A 24,243-nucleotide genomic window follows, 5' to 3' on the forward strand; every position below is an offset into this window, starting at 1 on the left:
CAGATTACAGGATTTTGTGCTTTAAACTCAAATGCTGGAAAGCAAAAAAATCGGAGAGAAAGCGGCTGATAGTAGAATGGAGGGGATAGAAGTGGGATCCTCGTGGTATGGCACAGATCCAGCAGGTGGCGCTGCCTCAGCTTTGGGAGTGGTAGCTGTGTGGATTGGTGGGGTCACGGGGGGTGGTGCCTAATATTATGACAAAAAGTGGCCTGGACACGGCTGTGACCAGAGGTGGTCTGGATAAAGGTGGTTGCATCTAATACTGCGGCCCGGACATGGGGCGGTGCCTAATACTGTGACAGGAAGTGGCCTGGACCCGGGTTGGTGACTAATAGTGTGACAGGAGGCGGCCTGGTCACAGGGGGTCACCAGGTAAGGGAACAAGCTCCAATAACAGAGCTCCAAATCTTCAGCATAGTCATAGTCAAATGATAAAATTCTGGCTACCAGCAGTCACCACTAGGGGGAGCTCAGGAGCTTACTGCATACTATAATCTGTTAGAGTTGTGTATATAGACAATACACAGTAAACTCCTGAGCTCCCCCTAGTGGTGACTGCTGATAGACAGAATATTATCATTCCCCTGGATCATGATACCTTGTTGACAATGTCTATGACTTGCTTTATATCCCCCACCCATGTATCCCTGAACCTCAACATATACTTTCCAACACTCTTATGTGAGCAGGTCTGAATGGTGTGCTACTGAGAGATCTCTGAGCACATTGGGCAAATGCTGTCAAGGCAAGTACATCATCTGCTGTGCCAATCCTCTGGCCCACGCCCACATGGGCATCATGGGTACCTGTCCATCACCAGTCTCTGCCTACATCTGATGGTCAGTGTGCACTGTGTACAGAAGACGTATCAGTCTCATTTTTAATTAAGGACGAGGTTATAACACCCCGCACAGATGCGGCAGATGGCCGGGATTACACGGAGCTCTTGTTGTGTCTGGACCCACGTAATAACTATAATTTACCCTATGATCCTCCCGGCAGAACGCGGCCGAGAGAAGCTGCACCAATAGCTTTAGTCCACACTCTCCATAGAAACTGAGCAGTTGCTGGGAAATCGTTCTGGATGTTACTATTTACCGGCTGCTAATTAAAAATGTAACTGGTGTAGCAGAGCTGAGTTTGTTCATTGCCAAAGTTCATCGAGATCTAGTTATCTGTGGTTATATTTACTGCACACAAACCTTCGGCATTATTAGGAAAGAGCCAAAGAATGATGTGACAAATACGCTCTGCTGCATCTAGATATACAGCAAAGCAGAGCTGAGTTTGTCAACTTGTGCTGACCTAATGTAGTAATGCAATTTTTCGTAATATATGTTCTGAAAATTATACCGTTCTGCAGCTCCCATGCGGATCTATATGTCTATGTGGTTGCAGATTAGAAACAAACCCTGCTTGTAGTCTGATCCTACAGTGGAGCAAACTTATGGTTCTGGGATCTGACTACACACAGGATTTGTGTTACCATTATATATATTCTTAAGGAGAGAACCCTGTAGACTGGGATGTTTTCTGATACACCTTCTCCACTCTTCCATGCCTTGTGACTGGCGCAGGGAGACAGAATCAGAATGGGCCTATATTCCTTCATCAGCTATAAGAGGTAGAATTTATATGCGCCTGGGCCCCAGAGATAGAACTAAAGGGGCCCCCAGTTACATGTTATTTAAAATACTGGAGTCTTCAACCTCTGCATTCTCCTATAGTCCCGGAAGCTTTAGGTTATTACATTTATGGACTGTAAATTTTAAAATAATTTATCAGCCCCTTCCTAATACATCCTGTATGTGATCTAATGGATAGTGAGGAGGAGAAAGAGCCAGAGTATCCAACAAGAGGATGCAAGTCATCAATAATCCCTCACCAACTACTTGTCCACATCCCCAAATATAACAGGCAGTATTATAGTAGTTATATTCTTGTACATAGGAGGCAGTATTATAGTAGATATATTCTTGTACATAGGAGTAGTATTATAGTAGATATATTCTTGTACATAGGAGTAGTATTATACTAGTTATATTCTTGTACATAGGAGCAGTATTATAGTAGTTATATTCTTGTACATAGGAGCAGTATTATAGTAGTTATATTCTTGTACATAGGGGCAGTATTATAGTAGTTATATTCTTGTACATAGGGGCAGTATTATAGTAGTTATATTCTTGTACATAGGAGTAGTATTATAGTAGTTATATTCTTGTACATAGGAGGTAGTATTATAGTAGTTATATTCTTGTACATAGGGGCAGTATTATAGTAGTTATATTCTTGTACATAGGAGCAGTATTATAGTAGTTATATTCTTGTACATAGGAGTAGTATTATAGTAGTTATATTCTTGTACATAGGAGCAGTATTATAGTAGTTATATTCTTGTACATAGGAGGTAGTATTATAGTAGTTATATTCTTGTACATATGAGCAGTATTATAGTAGATATATTCTTGTACATAGGAGTAGTATTATAGTAGTTATATTCTTGTACATAAGAGCAGTATTATAGTAGTTATATTCTTGTACATAGGAGTAGTATTATAGTAGTTATATTCTTGTACATAGGAGTAGTATTATAGTAGTTATATTCTTGTACATAGGAGGTAGTATTATAGTAGTTATATTCTTGTACATAGGAGCAGTATTATAGTAGTTATATTCTTGTACATAGGAGCAGTATTATAGTAGTTATATTCTTGTACATAGGAGCAGTATTATAGTAGTTATATTCTTGTACATAGGAGTAGTATTATAGTAGTTATATTCTTGTACATAGGAGCAGTATTCTAGTAGTTATATTCTTGTACATAGTAGTATTATAGTAGTTATATTCTTGTACATAGGAGGTAGTATTATAGTAGTTATATTCTTGTACATAGGAGTAGTATTATAGTAGTTATATTCTTGTACATATGAGCAGTATTATAGTAGATATATTCTTGTACATAGGAGTAGTATTATAGTAGTTATATTCTTGTACATAGGAGCAGTATTATAGTAGATATATTCTTGTACATAGGAGTAGTATTATAGTAGTTATATTCTTGTACATAGGAGCAGTATTATAGTAGTTATATTCTTGTACATAGGAGTAGTATTATAGTAGTTATATTCTTGTACATAGGAGTAGTATTATAGTAGTTATATTCTTGTACATAGGAGGTAGTATTATAGTAGTTATATTCTTGTACATAGGAGCAGTATTATAGTAGTTATATTCTTGTACATAGGAGCAGTATTATAGTAGTTATATTCTTGTACATAGGAGCAGTATTATAGTAGTTATATTCTTGTACATAGGAGTAGTATTATAGTAGTTATATTCTTGTACATAGGAGCAGTATTCTAGTAGTTATATTCTTGTACATAGTAGTATTATAGTAGTTATATTCTTGTACATAGGAGGTAGTATTATAGTAGTTATATTCTTGTACATAGGAGCAGTATTATAGTAGTTATATTCTTGTACATAGGAGTAGTATTATAGTAGTTATATTCTTGTACATAGGAGAAGTATTATAGTAGTTATATTCTTGTACATAGGAGGTAGTATTATAGTAGTTATATTCTTGTACATAGGGGTAGTATTATAGTAGTTATATTCTTGTACATAGGAGCAGTATTATAGTAGTTATATTCTTGTACATATGAGCAGTATTATAGTAGATATATTCTTGTACATAGGAGTAGTATTATAGTAGTTATATTCTTGTACATAGGAGCAGTATTATAGTAGTTATATTCTTGTACATAGGAGTAGTATTATAGTAGTTATATTCTTGTACATAGGAGTAGTATTATAGTAGTTATATTCTTGTACATAGGAGGTAGTATTATAGTAGTTATATTCTTGTACATAGGAGCAGTATTATAGTAGTTATATTCTTGTACATAGGAGCAGTATTATAGTAGTTATATTCTTGTACATAGGAGCAGTATTATAGTAGTTATATTCTTGTACATAGGAGTAGTATTATAGTAGTTATATTCTTGTACATAGGAGCAGTATTCTAGTAGTTATATTCTTGTACATAGTAGTATTATAGTAGTTATATTCTTGTACATAGGAGGTAGTATTATAGTAGTTATATTCTTGTACATAGGAGCAGTATTATAGTAGTTATATTCTTGTACATAGGAGTAGTATTATAGTAGTTATATTCTTGTACATAGGAGAAGTATTATAGTAGTTATATTCTTGTACATAGGAGGTAGTATTATAGTAGTTATATTCTTGTACATAGGGGTAGTATTATAGTAGTTATATTCTTGTACATAGGAGCAGTATTATAGTAGTTATATTCTTGTACATAGGAGCAGTATTATAGTAGTTATATTCTTGTGCATAGGAGCAGTATTATAGTAGTTATATTCTTGTACATAGGAGCAGTATTATAGTAGTTATATTCTTGTACATAGGAGTAGTATTATAGTAGTTATATTCTTGTACATAGGAGTAGTATTATAGTAGTTATATTCTTGTACATAGGAGCAGTATTATAGTAGTTATATTCTTGTACATAGGAGGTAGTATTATAGTAGTTATATTCTTGTACATAGGAGGTAGTATTATAGTAGTTATATTCTTGTACATAGGAGAAGTATTATAGTAGTTATATTCTTGTACATAGGAGGTAGTATTATAGTAGTTATATTCTTGTACATAGGGGTAGTATTATAGTAGTTATATTCTTGTACATATGAGTAGTATTATAGTAGTTATATTCTTGTACATAGGAGCAGTATTATAGTAGTTATATTCTTGTACATAGGAGTAGTATTATAGTAGTTATATTCTTGTACATAGGAGCAGTATTATAGTAGTTATATTCTTGTACATAGGAGCAGTATTATAGTAGTTATATTCTTGTACATAGGAGCAGTATTATAGTAGTTATATTCTTGTACACAGGAGGTAGTATTATAATAGTTATATTCTTGTACATAGGAGCAGTATTATAGTAGTTATATTCTTGTACATAGGAGCAGTATTATAGTAGTTATATTCTTGTACATAGGAGCAGTATTATAGTAGTTATATTCTTGTACATAGGAGCAGTATTATAGTAGTTATATTCTTGTACATAGGAGTAGTATTATAGTAGTTATATTCTTGTACATAGGAGTAGTATTATAGTAGTTATATTCTTGTACATAGGAGCAGTATTATAGTAGTTATATTCTTGTACATAGTAGTATTATAGTAGTTATATTCTTGTACATAGGAGGTAGTATTATAGTAGTTATATTCTTGTACATAGGAGTAGTATTATAGTAGTTATATTCTTGTACATAGGAGCAGTATTATAGTAGTTATATTCTTGTACATATGAGTAGTATTATAGTAGTTATATTCTTGTACATAGGAGCAGTATTATAGTAGTTATATTCTTGTGCATAGGAGCAGTATTATAGTAGTTATATTCTTGTACATAGGAGCAGTATTATAGTAGTTATATTCTTGTACATAGGAGTAGTATTATAGTAGTTATATTCTTGTACATAGGAGTAGTATTATAGTAGTTATATTCTTGTACATAGGAGTAGTATTATAGTAGTTATATTCTTGTACATAGGAGCAGTATTATAGTAGTTATATTCTTGTACATAGGAGTAGTATTATAGTAGTTATATTCTTGTACATAGGAGCAGTATTATAGTAGTTATATTCTTGTACATAGGAGCAGTATTATAGTAGTTATATTCTTGTACACAGGAGGTAGTATTATAGTAGTTATATTCTTGTACATAGGAGCAGTATTATAGTAGTTATATTCTTGTACATAGGAGCAGTATTATAGTAGTTATATTCTTGTACACAGGAGGTAGTATTATAGTAGTTATATTCTTGTACATAGGAGCAGTATTATAGTAGTTATATTCTTGTACATAGGAGCAGTATTATAGTAGTTATATTCTTGTACATAGGAGCAGTATTACAGTAGTTATATTCTTGTACATAGGGGGCAGTATGATATGGTCTCGGCCATACAAGGCTGTTTGAATGTGTCCAGTAATGATGGTGGAGTCTGAGATGACATTTATGTTCTCATCCGCCATGTCTCCTCTGTATACACTGGCGGATGTATTATAATATAATATACTATGCATTTTTCATTATCCATGATCTGCTATAAACATTAAAGCTAAATATGTATCTTAATGCAATGTCAACAGATCAATATATGGAGAAAGCACAGAATATGAATGAGAGGGAGTGGAGAGCTCTGTAAGGAAATCCAATAAGAAGCACAGCTGGAGTAGGCAGATAAGTCCTTGTAGATGACATGAGGAGTATTGATCAAGGCCAAGACATACTGACTTGTCCCAATGACCTTCCTGTGTATTGTTTAGACTCTCATGTTTATTCTGTCCTCTCATCATTGCTATATGGGTACTATAGTCTAACAATAGCCCCCTCCTCTGATTTTTCTTGAAAACGGGCATCCATATTTTCATTAGACAACCCCTTTAAGGTGGGATGTATTTAACATATAGGATTTTGCATTGCAGGTGATAAGTTGCTATAGAGGTCCAATGTTAGGTCAGGACTCTATGCTGATGTTTTATGATGCTATTACCATAACCTTTGTTACATATTGAATTATCTCACCCAGGCTGGAACAGAGTGCCACACACATCAAATGTTTATTGCATATTAGATCCCAGTGCAATATCACTTGTTAACCCTTCTAATGCTACTTTATGGAGGTTACATTACATGTGTAGGCACCTTCATATGCTCCCATGACTTCGCAATTGTATAAATCTAGTATAGTCGGATATTGTAGCGCCCCGGCCTTACATATCTGATCTTCTGGTTCCGCACTCAGACAAATCGGGTTAATTTGAGAGCAAATTAGGAGCTAATTATTATCCAATCAGGTGTGTAATTACATGAAGTAATTTCTGTCTGTATGCTGAGAGTTAATTATAATCACAAATTACAATATATAATTATTACCCGGGTGATATGTGGTTTATAGTGGAGTTAGACTGCAGGTTCTTGGGTGGTAAACCTTGCGTATGGCTCATCATGTCACTGCCTGGATGTATATTTATATTGCCATCTGAAATTGACACTCTAGTTTGGGGACAATTCAGTTATTATGTAATGATACACAGCTCCAATTCTCCTGCATAGAGGAAAATCATACAATTTTATCTTCTTGCAGTCACCTCTAGAGGGAGCTAAAGATCTGACTGCATACAGTGTTTACACTGAACTCAATACTAAACCAGTATGCAATAATTTCCAGAGCTCCCTCTAGTGGTGACTGCAGGACATAGAATTTTATAAATGTAACTCTGTGGGATCTGAAGCTCTGTCAGAACAATTAAATGCTATAAAGATGAATTAAACATAAATAATTCTGTAACCTTGTCTTGTGTTTCTGCAGAGAAGGATGGGACCTCCAGGGCCCCAGAAATGGAGGGATCAGAGACAGCAGGTGGGGGGGAAACAGTCCCAGATGAGAAGGCTGTCATCGCTCCTCTGGTGCTGCCCGCTATGGGCCCGGTGAAAATACCCATCCCAGAGAGAGAGACATGGACACGTCAGATGGATTTCATTATGTCCTGCGTGGGGTTCGCTGTTGGCTTGGGAAACGTATGGAGATTTCCATATCTCTGCTACAAGAATGGTGGAGGTAAGAGATGGGTAATGGGAATCTATGTAATATCTATCTATCTATCTATCTATCTATCTATCTATTTTTTGAGTGTCTCTCATACAATTCTCTGCAAAGATATTTCTAAAGCAAGCCAAGCACATATTAGCGGAGCATCAGCCAAACCTGCCAGTCATCTAATATGTATGCCTGACCCTCTTGGTGTTGATAATACCCTGGACTGTAAGTAACAGTCACACCTAGGCCCTGGTGCCAGAGGAGGCCCCGAGACACTCGCTGTATTACTAAGGATGGTACAAATTTTGCATTAGGAGCCAGGAGCATAACTTGAGGGTTGTGCGGACCCAAACCCAAAAGCCTTAGGGAGCCCATAAAGTTTTTCTTCACAATATGAAGGGACTAGTACAATAAACAATTTTATATTATAATTGGGGATGGTACAGATGTTGCTCCAGTGTTTAGCAGATTTATCACGCATCTTAAAATATGCTTGCAAACATTTCTTAAGTCTAGACACCCAGCTTTCCCTGAAACAGAAAAACATGGGACATATATATGGCAGCCGGGTAATATGGCCACCATTATGTACCAGGCAGAGGCTTGTTACCCATGAATGGTAGTGATATACAAGTACTGGATGTGTTTTGGATCCTCTTCCAGATCCTAATTCTAGAGTCTTCTTAGTCTCCCGCTGCTTGAGAACACGCTGTTATGTTGCCGATCTATTTCTGAGTTTCTTCCTGGATTTTCCATTACCAGCGTGATACCACAATGTCCTTAAATAACTGCAGGGCTTTACATGCTGATCTCATAGCACAGTGTAGATTTGTCTCTAGAGTCCTCCAGGCCTCCCATTAGGTTTAAGGACCCTAATGGTCACACTCTAGATTGATGAGAGAGCGGCAGCGCTGAAAGCCGCTCTATGGGAGCACGTGACATGGCCCCCCATTAATCAATGACATTAGTAATGAGCTGACTTGGCTTTATTCATCTAAAGCTTTAACCCCATGATCCTGCACAGTATTTCACTTATGTTAGCAGTAGTTTGTGCTCCAGAGCTGTTCTTCTTAGGCAGCCATTTTGGAGGCTATAAGTCTAAGAGGGAATTTCCCCTTCATCTTTGCCAGTCTTATGATTGTTACCCCCATAGGTACTAAGGGTAGGAGAGTATTGAAAACTCATATGACCCAAAAGGGGAAAGAACAAAGCTACCAAATGTGTTACATGAACAATACATTGCATCTATATAATTGTGTGCCGATTATTTTACAATATGGTGGTCAGTGCTCTCTGTTTCACGCCTCTGCAGACACAGAAATAACTGATAAAGCATTTACCACTAGAGGGCGCTTATGAGCTTACTGAATACTGCCTATACGCTGATCTTGGGGGCTGTATAAATCTCTATGCAGTGAGCGCACCCTAGTGGTGGCTTCGTGCAAACAGATGCTGGAGTAGATCAGTGCCTAGTCCTTTTTCACCATAGGCCCATTGCCACCAGTATGGGGCATAATAATGTGGAGACCAAATTAAGGGTGACATTATACTGTGAGAGTCACAATGAGCGGGACATTATACTATGGGGGCAACAATAATGGGGACATTATACTGTGATGGCCCCATTGAGGGGGATTGTATACTGTGGGGACCATATTAAGGAAGATATTATATTGATCGGTGGTAATAAGGGGGGCATTATATTGTAACAGCTATAAGGGAACGTTATAGTGTATGGAGACCACAACACTGCGTCAAGTCCCTTAAAGGGGCATTGTATTGTGTGGGGGCACAAAGGAACATGATTGGGAATAAATGCAGCCAAAGTTGGTATGGGTGGGGCTGGAGGATTGGCTTACGATATCTAAATTTGCCAATTTGTAGATTTTGTCCTTCTTTCAATCCTTTGAAATTTGGGAGGTATGTCATATACTATAGGATAGAGGTTTATTACAGGGTTTGCGTTGTCTCACATTGCGCCTCTACGCTGACCCCTATGTACGGGTAATAGTAATACAACTCTTAGAAATAGCAGAATCCCATTGAGCTGCGCCTAGCACAAAAAAAATGGTATCCCAGTCACGTGCTCGGTATTCCTGTGGTCATGTGACATGTTGACACTCCTCTAATATTCCTATTACAGCATAGTTATTATAATGGCCATAAAGCGGTCACAGCTCTGCATGCAGATTAGCCGGGATTAGTACAGCCCAAAATGTCAGCCTCCTGCCCCTGTGACCTGCCCCATCTCTCCACATAATTGCTCCTTATGTCGCTTTAATAAGACGCTGTGACCTATATAAAGTGCCTATGAGTAATCACAGCGCCCCCCTTCCTTCCTTCCCTCCCTCCGCATCCACCGTGCCAGTCTTGCAGAGAATCACACACTCTAAAAATGGAAATCTGCTGCAGCGGGAGTGGGGAGGGGGTATCATTTGTTGAGGCAATATCGCTGCGAGGCGGAGGAAGCAGGAGGAGGAATTCTACATCTGCCACAATATGTTGTTACACAGAGGAGTCGGAAATGTCCTTGCATCATTGACTATAGGACGACACCTTGTAGATCATGCAGGGGAGGATATATGGATGCTTATATACCTGCTCAAGGAATGGATGACAATAACTCCACCCACGACTCCACCCAAAAAATGTCAGACATGTCTATCGAGTACGGTAAAAATTCACAGCAGCAAATAAAATGGTTCGTAATTTTTTGCTATTCTGACATTGAGATGATTTCTAATCGGATTAGGAAGAATTATGGGGCATTACATCTGACTTTAAAGGAAGTCCTTTGCCGTTGAAATCTCTTCTAAACTACTTACCCTGTTTCCCCGAAAATAAGACATCCCCTCCCCTTCACCTCCTGGACCACCTACAACAGGCAGTCATGCCAGCGCTCCGCTAAGGAAGCGCCGCCATGACTGCCGATTGTCCCCCGCTCCAGCCACTGCATAAGACATCCCCCAAAAATAAGACAGGTCATATATTTCGGAAGAGAATTTAATAGCAGACACTGTCTTATTTTCGGGGAAACGGGGTATATCTAGTTGTAGGGGCAGACATGGGTGTAGCCATAGGGGGTGCAGAGATAGCAATCTTACCAGGCCCTGGACCCTGAGGGGGGCCCAAATGTCCCTCTGCCACATAAATTTTAGCACTATTCTAAATGACACACGTTAGATAGGGGCCCCATTATAGATTTTGCATTGCAGCCCATGACATTCAAGTTTTGCCTCTGGGGACCCTTAGTGTTATAGATAACATGTGATATGTTGTATACTTGCCAACTATCCCGGCACGTCCAAGAGCCTCCTGCAATAATGGGTGACCCCCTGATGCCCGGAAGCAGGGGCGTAACTGAAGGGTGCACTTGGGCCCAAGAGGTGTCTTGTCCCAATATGTCCAGGAGATTTACCCACTCCTCTGGGCTAAGGTGTAACATAAAGCTCCTGGGCCCCAGTACTATACACAATACATTATAGTTGAGGGCCCTTCTGCTGCACGGGGGCCATGCAGCTTTGTTAAACCTTAGCCTAGAAGGGTCGGTAAACCTTCTGGACATGGCGGACTGCTCCTTCATATGCCGGGTTCCCAGATGTAATTTAGGCACTTTATATGCTGGACACCAGAAAGGTGCGTGTCACAGCCCTAAAAGAGCGGGATTTTAAAGTTTGGCTTAACCGTGTCAAAAAGGGGTGACCTAATGCCCCATAAGCATGGCGCCGGGTGGAGCGCATTACACAGTTATTACATTTATGACTGCACAGATTGTCTCATCTCATATTAATCTGATATCTGCTGCATTATTCATAGTCCGTACAAAAACACAACAAATAACCCAAGGACGGAAAAGAAAAGTCGCAAGAGGAGGGGGCTTATGTCCGTGAGAGGAGCAGCCAAGAGTAGAGTAACCAAATAATATAGCAACAAACAGTTGAGTTGTCAGTAAATATGGCAACCAATGCCAGGCAGCTGCTGCCAAGTCGTATAATATTATAGAGTCCATCAAACAAGTCAGGGATGTATGTGATAAAAAAACATGGCGGTACCAGTGTATAAATCACTAGCCAGACTGCACATGGGATATTGGGGTACATTGATTATGTGCGTAGTGCGGCAGGGGGTGCCACCTAAGTTAGATTTGTCTGGTCTCGTCAAGATGTTGCTGAATAACTTAGAATTACGTATCATACATTCGGTATATGGTAATTCTGATGTCTGATACTAGACGGACGGAATATAGTATGAGGTTGTCGGCATACACAGATAAATGACTGTACGTCTCCGTGGCCGCCATGAATTCCTTCTATTATTGGATTTAGTCTCTGAAGAAGAGCTTCTATTAGTAGAATAATTTCATTGTCACAGGTTGTGATGGTTGATCATGATATATACTCTGGGGAAGGAATATACAGTGACTATGGCTGATAGGAACTGGTGGAGGAACCAAATCATAAGAATATCCATCATAAATGGTCGGTGGACTGTCTGCCCAGAAGGATCAATGGGATTTTAGGTATTGTTATTCGCCTCATCTCCAGGAACGCTTGATCGGGGGTACAATGGGTTGTAGTTCGAGTGCTAATATTTGGAAACGGCAAAGTAGGTCTGTTCCAGATTTACATATAAGGGTAATGCGTACTATCTATCTATCTATCTATCTATCTATCTATCTATCTATCTATCTATCTCCTATCTATAATCTATCTATCTAACTATCTTAAGAAAGCTCCCATTGTAGTGGACCAAAACATCATGTCTGAAGCCATTTTTTCTATTCCTGGAGGGACAAATAACACCGTCCTGCTCTGACTCTGTCTTGTGTTATCTATCTTCAAGGGGTCTTTCTGATTCCTTACTTGCTGATCGTTTTCGTGGGAGGTATTCCAGTGTTCTTTTTGGAAATCGCTTTGGGTCAGTTCATGAAGCAGGGAGGAATTGCAGCGTGGAACATCGCGCCACTTTTCAAAGGTAACACCACTATTAAGAAACTGCATTTAAAGGGGATGAGGCCTATGCTAGGAAAGATACTCTTATGTTTTAAGGATAATGAAGTATCGTATGCGGTCTTCTTCTTGCAGGTCTTGGTTTTGCCTCTATGGTAATAGTGTTCTTCTGTAACACCTACTATATTATGATCTTGGTCTGGGGCCTCTACTATCTAGTACACTCATTCACCAACACCTTGCCCTGGGCCACCTGTGGAAACCCGTGGAATACAAAGGAGTGTACTGAAGTCTTCCTTGTAGATCAGTGCTCCAATGAGACTACAAATAGCACCAATACGAACATCGCCTACAACATCAGCTGTGATGCCCTCCTGAACAAAAGCTCTCCCATCATAGAGTTCTGGGAGTAAGTAGAAAAATGGTTATATTCTTATTCTTGTACATAGGAAGGCAGTATTATAGTAGTTATATTCTTGTACATAGGAGTAGTATTATAGTAGTTATATTCTTGTACATAGGAAGTAGTATTATAGTAGTTATATTCTTGTACATAGGGGGCAGTATTATAGTAGTTATATTCTTGTATATAGGAGTAGTATTATAGTAGTTATATTCTTGTACATAGGAGTAGTATTATAGTAGTTATATTCTTGTACATAGGAGGTAGTATTATAGTAGTTATATTCTTGTACATAGGGGGCAGTATTATAGTAGTTATATTCTTGTACATAGGGGGCAGTATTATAGTAGTTATATTCTTGTATATAGGAGTAGTATTATAGTAGTTATATTCTTGTACATAGGAGTAGTATTATAGTAGTTATATTCTTGTACATAGGAGGTAGTATTATAGTAGTTATATTCTTGTATATAGGAGGTAGTATTATAGTAGTTATATTCTTGTACATATGAGCAGTATTATAGTAGTTATATACTTGTACATAGGAGTAGTATTATAGTAGTAGTTATATTCTTGTACATAGGAGGTAGTATTATAGTAGTTATATTCTTGTACATAGGGGGCAGTATTATAGTAGTTATATACTTGTACATAGGAGCAGTATTATAGTAGTTATATTCTTGTATATAGGGGCAGTATTATAGTAGTTATATTCTTGTACATAGGAGGTAGTATTATAGTAGTTATATTCTTGTACATAGGAGGTAGTATTATAGTAGTTATATTCTTGTACATAGGAGCAGTATTATAGTAGTTATATTTTTGTACATAAGGGGTAGTATTATACTAGTTATATTCTTGTACATAGGAGGTAGTATTATAGTAGTTATATTCTTGTACATAGGAGTAGTATTATAGTAGTTATATTCTTGTACATAGGAGCAGTATTATAGTAGTTATATTCTTGTACATAGGAGTAGTATTATAGTAGTTATATTCTTGTACATAGGAGTAGTATTATAGTAGTTATATTCTTGTACATAGGAGTAATATTATAGTAGTTATATTCTTGTACATAGGAGTAGTATTATAGTAGTTATATTCTTGTACATAGGAGTAGTATTATAGTAGTTATATTCTTGTACATAGGAGTAGTATTATAGTAGTTATATTCTTGTACATAGGGGGCAGTATTATAGTAGTTATATTTTGCACATAAGGGGTAGTATTATAATAGTTATTAGTAGCCTTTATATTATCAGCAGGAAAGTTCATTCTCATTTCTCTGTTGCGATTTCTACATTTACAATTTCTTTTGCTTTCTTGGTTTTCTGCCTATGAGACAGCATGTCAACTGACCACCATTATAATAAAGAAACACTCCAGGCAGAATTGATAACCTTCTTATACTATTGCAGCGCCTAAGGCATGGCGGATGATGACACATGGATTCTCACTTTGGTGTCCTGTCTTACGCCCTCAGGCACTGCATTAAGTATCTCCAGGGTATCGGTTATTTTTGCAGTGTTCCTTATTAGAGATGAGCGAACAGTGTTCTATCGAACACATGTTCGATCGGATATCAGGGTGTTCGCCATGTTCGAATCGAATCGAACACCACGTGGTAAAGTGCGCCAAAATTCGATTCCCCTCCCACCTTCCCTGGCGCCTTTTTTGCACCAATAACAGCGCAGGGGAGGTGGGACAGGAACTACGACACTGGGGGCATTGAAAAAAATTGGAAAAAGTCATTGGCTGCCGAAATCAGGTGACCTCCATTTTAGACGAATAGTGGATTTCAAATCCGGGTCATATGAGAATGTGAACTTTGTGACTATGAGACAGGGATAGCTGTACAGGCAGGGATAGCTAGGGATAACCTTTATTTAGGGGGGAATGTTATTAAAAATAACTTTTTGGGGCTCTATCGGGTGTGTAATTGTGATTTTTGTGAGATAAACTTTTTCCCATAGGGATGCATTGGCCAGCGCTGATTGGCCGAATTCCGTACTCTGGCCAATCAGTGCTGGCCAATGCATTCTATTAGCTTGATGAAGCAGAGTGTGCACAAGGGTTCAAGCGCACCCTCGGCTCTGATGTAGCAGAGCCGAGGCTGCACAAGGGTTCAAGCGCACCCTCGGCTCTGATGTAGGAGAGCCGAGGGTGCACTTGAACCCTTGTGCACCCTCAGCTCTGCTACATCAGAGCCGAGGGTGCGCTTGAACCCTTGTGCACACTCTGCTTCATCAAGCTAATAGAATGCATTGGCCAGCGCTGATTGGCCAATGTATTCTATTAGCCTGATGAAGTAGAGCTGAATGTGTGTGCTAAGCACACACATTCAGCTCTACTTCATCGGGCTAATAGAATGCATTGGCCAGCGCTGATTGGCCAGAGTACGGAACTCGACCAATCAGCGCTGGCTCTGCTGGAGGAGGCGGAGTCTAAGATCGCTCCACACCAGTCTCCATTCAGGTCCGACCTTAGACTCCGCCTCCTCCGGCAGAGCCAGCGCTGATTGGCCGAAGGCTGGCCAATGCATTCCTATGCGAATGCAGAGACTTAGCAGTGCTGAGTCAGTTTTGCTCAACTACACATCTGATGCACACTCGGCACTGCTACATCAGATGTAGCAATCTGATGTAGCAGAGCCGAGGGTGCACTAGAACCCCTGTGCAAACTCAGTTCACGCTAATAGAATGCATTGGCCAGCGCTGATTGGCCAATGCATTCTATTAGCCCGATGAAGTAGAGCTGAATGTGTGTGCTAAGCACACACATTCAGCACTGCTTCATCACGCCAATACAATGCATTAGCCAGTGCTGATTGGCCAGAGTACGGAATTCGGCCAATCAGCGCTGGCTCTGCTGGAGGAGGCGGAGTCTAAGATCGCTCCACACCAGTCTCCATTCAGGTCCGACCTTAGACTCCGCCTCCTCCAGCAGAGCCAGCGCTGATTGGCCGAATTCCGTACTCTGGCCAATCAGCACTGGCTAATGCATTGTATTGGCTTGATGAAGCAGTGCTGAATGTGTGTGCTTAGCACACACATTCAGCTCTACTTCATCGGGCTAATAGAATGCATTGGCCAATCAGCGCTGGCCAATGCATTCTATTAGCGTGAACTGAGTTTGCACAGGGGTTCTAGTGCACCCTCGGCTCTGCTACATCAGATTGCTACATCTGATGTAGCAGTGCCGAGTGTGCATCAGATGTGTAGTTGAGCAAAACTGACTCAGCACTGCTAAGTCTGCATTCGCATAGGAATGCATTGGCCAGCCTTCGGCCAATCAGCGCTGGCTCTGCCGGAGGAGGCGGAGTCTAAGGTCGGACCTGAATGGAGACTGGTGTGGAGCGATCTTAGACTCCGCCTCCTCCAGCAGAGCCAGCGCTGATTGGCCGAATTCCGTACTCTGGCCAATCAGCACTGGCTAATGCATTGTATTGGCTTGATGAAGCAGTGCTGAATGTGTGTGCTTAGCACACACATTCAGCTCTACTTCATCGGGCTAATAGAATGCATTGGCCAATCAGCGCTGGCCAATGCATTCTATTAGCGTGAACTGAGTTTGCACAGGGGTTCTAGTGCACCCTCGGCTCTGCTACATCAGATTGCTACATCTGATGTAGCAGTGCCGAGTGTGCATCAGATGTGTAGTTGAGCAAAACTGACTCAGCACTGCTAAGTCTGCATTCGCATAGGAATGCATTGGCCAGCCTTCGGCCAATCAGCGCTGGCTCTGCCGGAGGAGGCGGAGTCTAAGGTCGGACCTGAATGGAGACTGGTGTGGAGCTATCTTAGACTCCGCCTCCTCCAGCAGAGCCAGCGCTGATTGGTCGAGTTCCGTACTCTGGCCAATCAGCACTGGCCAATGCATTTCTATGGGGAAAAGTTAGCTTGCGAAAATCGCAAACTGACAGGGATTTCCATGAAATAAAGTGACTTTTATGCCCCCAGACATGCTTCCCCTGCTGTTCCAGTGTCATTCCAGGGTGTTGGTATCATTTCCTGGGGTGTCATAGTGGACTTGGTGACCCTCCAGACACGAATTTGGGTTTCCCCCTTAACGAGTTTATGTTCCCCATAGACTATAATGGGGTTCGAAACCCATTCGAACACTCGAACAGTGAGCGGCTGTTCGAATCGAATTTCGAACCTCGAACATTTTAGTGTTCGCTCATCTCTATTCCTTATGTTATATTCTCAGACTGCAGACTGTAAGCAGTTACTCCATAAAACCAGTAATAAAGGGTAAGCGCGAGGCACATCACTCATTGGTCTTATTTGGCAGGAATAAGGTGCTGCAGATCTCCAGTGGTCTGGATGAGCCTGGGCAGTTAAACTGGCAGATGATCCTGTGCCTGCTCGCCACCTGGATCATTGTCTATTTCTGTATCTGGAAGGGAGTGAAATCAACAGGAAAGGTAAGAAGCCATCACAGACCGCAGGGAGGCCTTATGTCCTGTATATTCTCACTGTGTATACTATGGAATATGGGTTAGTTTGTACTGAACTAACCAGTAATGCTATTACCATAACATTTTTGCCAATAGTGGACCAGTATTTAAAGGGAATCTGTCACCAGATAATAATCTACTTTTTAAATCCAGTTTTTATATTAAATATATGTTTTGAAATTTTTTATTTTATTTTACATTTTCTTTGTCACAATTCATATAAACAAGTACTATATCCTGCAATTTTAACTCTGGCTGTTAAGCCTAATAATAGCCTGAGACTTACTAATTCTGTAGGGGTTTTCTTTATAACTGTCATCTCATTTACTTTACAGACAAGATTACCATAGAAGATAAGATAAGATAATCCTTTGTGGGGAAATTGTAGTATGTTACAGCAGCATAATAATACAGATTCAGATAACACCTCTGTGGATAACATCACTGAGCCATCACCGCATCTACTACAATAGATGATGTCCTAGTATATCTCTTCCCCCTCCCTGCACATAATGGACTCCTCCATAGATCTGAATGAGTCCGCTTCAGATTATTGATGTGTGTGGCCATGACTGTGCTGTAAAGCAGGTCACTTAATGCTGTTAAGAGAGCAGAGGAAAAGCTCAGGCAAGATGGCCACCACCATGATCATTGAGGGTGGGTTCACATCTGCGCCCGGTCTCCCGTTTAGCCAATCCGTCTGGTTTCCGTCATCTGCCCCGTGAAACTGGACAGGAGACGGAAACCTTTGAATGGGTTTGCAAATGTGACTGCCCCCTGTGTGTCTTCTGCCTGTCCGCGGGGACACCATTTTTTTTTTTACTGCATGTCTGGCAGAAGACGCACACACGGGCGGTCACCTTTGCAAACCCATTCAAGTGAATGGGTTTGAAAGTTGACCGCCGGGTTTCCGTCTCCTGTCCAGTTTCGTGGGGCAGAAGATGGAAACTGGCTGGATTGGCTAAACCGGAGACCGGGCGCAGATGTGAACCCGCCCTTACAGAAAATAGAATAAAAAAGAAAATAAAAACAGATTAGTACAAAGTAATCAATTTCACTATCTGGTTTTAATAAATTTATAAAAAAAAATTTAAGAACGGGGACCCCAATAATGAAAGACGTCAGGCAGGGGAGGGGCAGTAACTGAGCTGCTTTAGTATGTGATCCCTGTAGTAGAGTGATAGCAGGCTGGCACCTCATCATCATGACGGGTACGGCCTGATAAGACATTGCACATTAATGAAGCCCCCGCCCGTACCGTTCCTACATCTCCTGAGGGGAAGCTTCGCAGATCTCAGGGCTGCTTGTCATGTGGGTCACGAGTCTTCCTCTTCTCCTTCCCACACGGCTGATTGCTCAGGACAGGGGGATTAATCACCGAGCGTCACAGTGTAATCTCCGCAGCCTCCCTCCAATACTAATAGGTTTATCAAAGGACCAAGTATAGGGCAGCACGAAGGAAAACCGCCAATAGACGTAACCCCGGGACCGGTCACTGGCAGGATATCACACATCACGGTATTATGAAGGTGGAGTCACTGGTATTAAAAGGAAAGTGTCCCCAATTATTTATTTATTAAAACCACATGGAATTTATTCTAAAATTCCATCTTCTATACATGATTATGGGGGCGGCCATCTTGCCTGAGCTTCTCCTCCGCGCTGTTAACAGCATTTAGTGATCTGATTTACAGCACAGTCATGGCCATAGGCAGTAATAGTCTGAAGCTGACTCATTGAGGTCTATGAGAGAGTTTTTTAGACATGCTCAGTGCAGGGAGGGGGAGGAGATAAGCGGTGACATCATCGATTGTCAGCGGTGTTACCTATAGAGGTGTTATATTGTTTTGCAATTCTGTGATGTAAAGGAGGTGACTGCTGCAAAGAAAACCCTTAGAGAATTGGTAGGTGCAAGGTTAATATTGTGCTTAGTGGCCAGAGTGAATATTGCAGGATATAGTACTTCTTTTTTATATATAGTGACATGGAATTAAAAAAAAAAAAAATCAAAAAATTCTTAAATTTTTTTTTAAAGTATGTTTTAAAAAAAACATAATAGACAATTTTTTGATTATTCATTACCTTTAAAGGGCAATACTACCCAGGAGACATCAGTGGATATCCATATAGAAATATAGTATTAGAGCAGATACAGTTCATCAGGGCACCATATACTGCATAGCCTGGCATGGCGCCATATTGTAGCTTTGAAATTACTGCTTGCTTCCCTATGAACCAGTAAACAGCCCAGGCATCTTTGTTGTGCCTCTGTGAGGCACCATATTCTCTCCTAGTGGTACACACCGCCATATACTTGCAATGCTTCGAATAGAGTATACAGTGCCCCACACAAGCACTATATGATGCCACATGAAGTCTCCATTGTTCTGCAAAAATAAGGCCACCGTGTGTATATAAAGGGACCATACACTTGGGATTATCCGGACCCTAAGTGGACATATTGCCCTCTTCTATGAGGGAATGTAAGTGACGGTATATATGGACATCCTCCATTACCCAATTGTTGCACACACCATGAAGTGTTAATTCACACAACTACTACAACTACTCATTACGCCAGCCCCAGGAGGCAGATCTGTGTCAGCTCTTCTCATTGCACTTTCCTTGCCTGGCACACAGGATGCCAGGGCCATATGCCGCACATGGCGCACATGCCTCTCCTTCCAAGTATTATTACACATTAACTGCTTGTCTCTCCTCAGTAACTAAAAGGGGAAAATTTAATAATGGCTTAAGCCAGAAATCTGCAAAATAAAAGTCGCCAGACTTAATAAATCTGCTCCGTGGAGTTGCCCTAATCTGTCCTAGGTGTCTGGAAAAGCTGGATGACAATGACAACCAATATGTAATTCCTGCCATTGGGGCTCTTTGTCATCTTCTCCTTGTCTTCCAGGTGGTCTACTTCACAGCACTCTTTCCGTATGTGGTTCTGATTGTCCTCTTGGCTCATGGCGTCACTCTGCCGGGGGCACTGGATGGCATTGTCTACTATCTAAAACCTAACTGGTCTAAGCTGGCTGAAGCTCAGGTGAGAAAAGTAGGAAGAAACTCAGATCACTACGTCTATAGGTCTATAGGACTTTCAGGAAGGATACAATATCTGAAACGTGTCAGTCTGACGCATGCTTTTCCCTGTAGACTGCGTGCTAAATATTTGTTACTTTTAAATATTCTAGAATAGTGAGCGCAGCTCTGGAGTATAATACAGGATAAGTAATGTAATGTATGTACACAGTGACTGCACCAGCAGAATAGTGAGCGCAACTCTGGAGTATAATACAGGATAAGTAATATAATGTATGTACACAGTGACTGCACCAGCAGAATAGTGAGTGCAGCTCTGGAGTATAATACAGGATAAGTAATGTAATGTATGTACACAGTGACTGTACGAGCAGAATAGTGAGTGCAGCTCTGGAGTATAATACAGGAGAAGTAATGTAATGTATGTACACAGTGACTGTACCAGCAGAATAGTGAGCGCAGCTCTGGAGTATAATACAGGATAAGTAATGTAATGTATGTACACAGTGACTGCACCAGCAGAATAGTGAGCGCAGCTCTGGAGTATAATACAGGATAAGTAATGTAATGTATGTACACAGTGACTGCACCAGAAGAATAGTGAGCGCAGCTCTGGAGTATAATACAGGATAAGTAATGTAATATATGTACACAGTGACTGTACCAGCAGAATAGTGAGCGCAGCTCTGGAGTATAATACAGGATATGTAATGTATGTACACAGTGACTGTACCAGCAGAATAGTGAGCACAGCTCTGGAGTATAATACAGGATATGTAATGTATGTACACAGTGACTGTACCAGCAGAATAGTGAGCGCAGCTCTGGAGTATAATACAGGATATGTAATGTAATGTATGTACACAGTGACTGCACCAGAAGAATAGTGAGCGCAGCTCTGGAGTATAATACAGGATATGTAATGTATGTACACAGTGACTGTACCAGCAGAATAGTGAGCACAGCTCTGGAGTATAATACAGGATAAGTAATGTAATGTATGTACACAGTGATTGCACCAGCAGAATAGTGAGAGCAACTCTGGGTTATGATACAAGATGTGACACACTATGGCGGTATTATTGGGAACTAAATAGATGAATTTGCTTGTTATCCAGAACTCCATTTTATGTTAAATCATCCCTGTGCCTGAGAAGAAGGAGATGTCTCTCTGAAACTATACTTTAACTGCAACGAAATCCTGCGTACCTTGTATCTGCTGCATCTCCTGCTGCAGGCTCATGTCTGCTCCAATTTATCCAGATTCACCGCAGACTCGCTGTCTTTTTCCTCCAGGTATGGATTGATGCTGGAACACAGATCTTCTTCTCCTATGCTATCGGTTTAGGGGCATTAACAGCTCTGGGCAGCTACAACAGATTTCACAATAACTGCTACAGGTGAGATTCTCTGCAACATGGAAGAAACATCACATTCAGTGGTTTCTTATGTAAAATATTTTATGTGACATGTCCTCATTCACCAGCCACGTAGATGTCTCATTGAATGGAGTACATTTTTATTAAGCCATGACACAGCGACCTTCAAAAACACATTCCTTATACATGCAGGGAATCCTTATTATGGGTGATCTGTCATCCCTCATGTATGGTATGTATGATAAACTATACCACTTTATTATGCATAGAAGATCTACCGCCTAAAGAAGAGGTAGATGGGAAATGACAATTGATAGCCCATTTAACTGCTGGCCTAACAAAGCATAACCTATTATAGAATCGTCCCCTATATACACCAACATAATTACTAAATTACTACTCCTATGTACAAGAATATAACTACTATAATACTACTCCTATGTACAAGAATATAACTACTATAATACTACCTCCTATGTACAAGAATATAACTACTATAATACTACCTCCTATATACAAGAATATATCTACTATAATACTACTCCTATGTACAAGAATATAACTACTATAATACTGCTCCTATGTACAAGAATGTAACTACTATAATACTACCTCCTATGTACAAGAATATAACTACTATAATACTGCCCCCTATGTACAAGAATATAACTACTATAATACTGCCCCCTATGTACAAGAATATACCTACTATAATACTACTCCTATGTACAAGAATATAATTACTATAATACTACTCCTATGTACAAGAATATAATTACTATAATACTGCTCCTATTTACAAGAATATAACTACTATAATACTACTCCTATGTACAAGAATATAACTACTATAATACTACCTCCTATGTACAGGAATATAACTACTATAATACTGCTCCTATGTACAAGAATATAACTACTATAATACTACCTCCTATGTACAAGAATATAACTACTATAATACTGCTCCTATGTACAAGAATATAACTACTATAATACTACTCCTATGTACAAGAATATAATTACTATAATACTGCTCCTATTTACAAGAATATAACTACTATAATACTACTCCTATGTACAAGAATATAACTACTATAATACTACCTCCTATGTACAGGAATATAACTACTATAATACTGCTCCTATGTACAAGAATATAACTACTATAATACTACCTCCTATGTACAAGAATATAACTACTATAATACTGCTCCTATGTACAAGAATATAACTACTATAATACTACTCCTATGTACAAGAATATAATTACTATAATACTGCTCCTATTTACAAGAATATAACTACTATAATACTACTCCTATGTACAAGAATATAACTACTATAATACTACCTCCTATGTACAGGAATATAACTACTATAATACTGCTCCTATGTACAAGAATATAACTACTATAATACTACCTCCTATGTACAAGAATATAATTACTATAATACTACCTCCTATGTACAAGAATATAATTACTATAATACTGCTCCTATGTACAAGAATATAACTACTATAATACTACTCCTATGTACAAGAATATAACTACTATAATACTACTCCTATGTACAAGAATATAACTACTGTAATACTACTCCTATGTACAAGAATATAACTACTATAATACTGCCCCTATGTACAAGAATATAACTACTGTAATACTACCTCCTTTGTACAAGAATATAACTACTATAATACTACTCCTATGTACAAGAATATAACTACTGTAATACTACTCCTATGTACAAGAATATAACTACTATAATACTACTCCTATGTACAAGAATATAACTACTATAATACTACCTCCTATGTACAAGAATATAACTACTATAATACTACTCCTATGTACAAGAATATAACTACTATAATACTACCTCCTATGTACAAGAATATAACTACTACAATACTACTCCTATGTACAAGAATATAACTACTATAATACTGCCTCCTATGTCCAAGAATATAACTACTATAATACTGTCCCTATGTACAAGAATATAACTACTATAATACTGTCCCTAGGGTAGGATGGGTACAATTCCTTATGTAATACCTGTCTAATTAAGGTTTTTGATGTTCCTCCTCGCAGGGACGCTTATATTCTGGCTGCTATAAACAGCACTACAAGCTTCTTTGCTGGTTTTGTGGTTTTCTCTGTCTTGGGGTTCATGGCATCAGAGCAGGGAGTCGACATATCAAAGGTTGCAGAGTCTGGTGAGTACAGAATAAGGACATCATTGAAGAAGCTGTCCTCCCTGCATCCCCAATCCTAAAGAGCGACTGGGGAATATAGTCAACCTACAGAGGGGTTCACCTTGCAAAGAGTAGATTTCTTTTTGGAGAACTTGG

At 39.4% G+C, this 24,243-nt stretch overlaps 1 protein-coding gene across 2 annotated transcripts in view; it reads left to right on the forward strand.

Moving 5' to 3' along the window:
- LOC142218147 (sodium- and chloride-dependent creatine transporter 1-like) overlaps window positions 1-24,243 on the forward strand; it is a 55,097-nt gene that overhangs the window by 12,462 nt on the left and 18,392 nt on the right. For both annotated transcript variants that reach the window (XM_075286655.1, XM_075286656.1), the window contains exons 2-8: window positions 7,422-7,670; window positions 12,492-12,623; window positions 12,734-13,007; window positions 17,295-17,427; window positions 20,375-20,509; window positions 21,802-21,905; window positions 23,984-24,108. In XM_075286655.1, coding sequence (XP_075142756.1) covers window positions 7,422-7,670; window positions 12,492-12,623; window positions 12,734-13,007; window positions 17,295-17,427; window positions 20,375-20,509; window positions 21,802-21,905; window positions 23,984-24,108 — 1,152 coding nt within the window. The remainder of the gene's footprint in view (window positions 1-7,421; window positions 7,671-12,491; window positions 12,624-12,733; window positions 13,008-17,294; window positions 17,428-20,374; window positions 20,510-21,801; window positions 21,906-23,983; window positions 24,109-24,243) is intronic.

This window comes from Leptodactylus fuscus, chromosome 9 (assembly GCF_031893055.1).
Source record: "Leptodactylus fuscus isolate aLepFus1 chromosome 9, aLepFus1.hap2, whole genome shotgun sequence".
Classification (NCBI taxonomy): Eukaryota; Metazoa; Chordata; class Amphibia; order Anura; family Leptodactylidae; genus Leptodactylus; species Leptodactylus fuscus.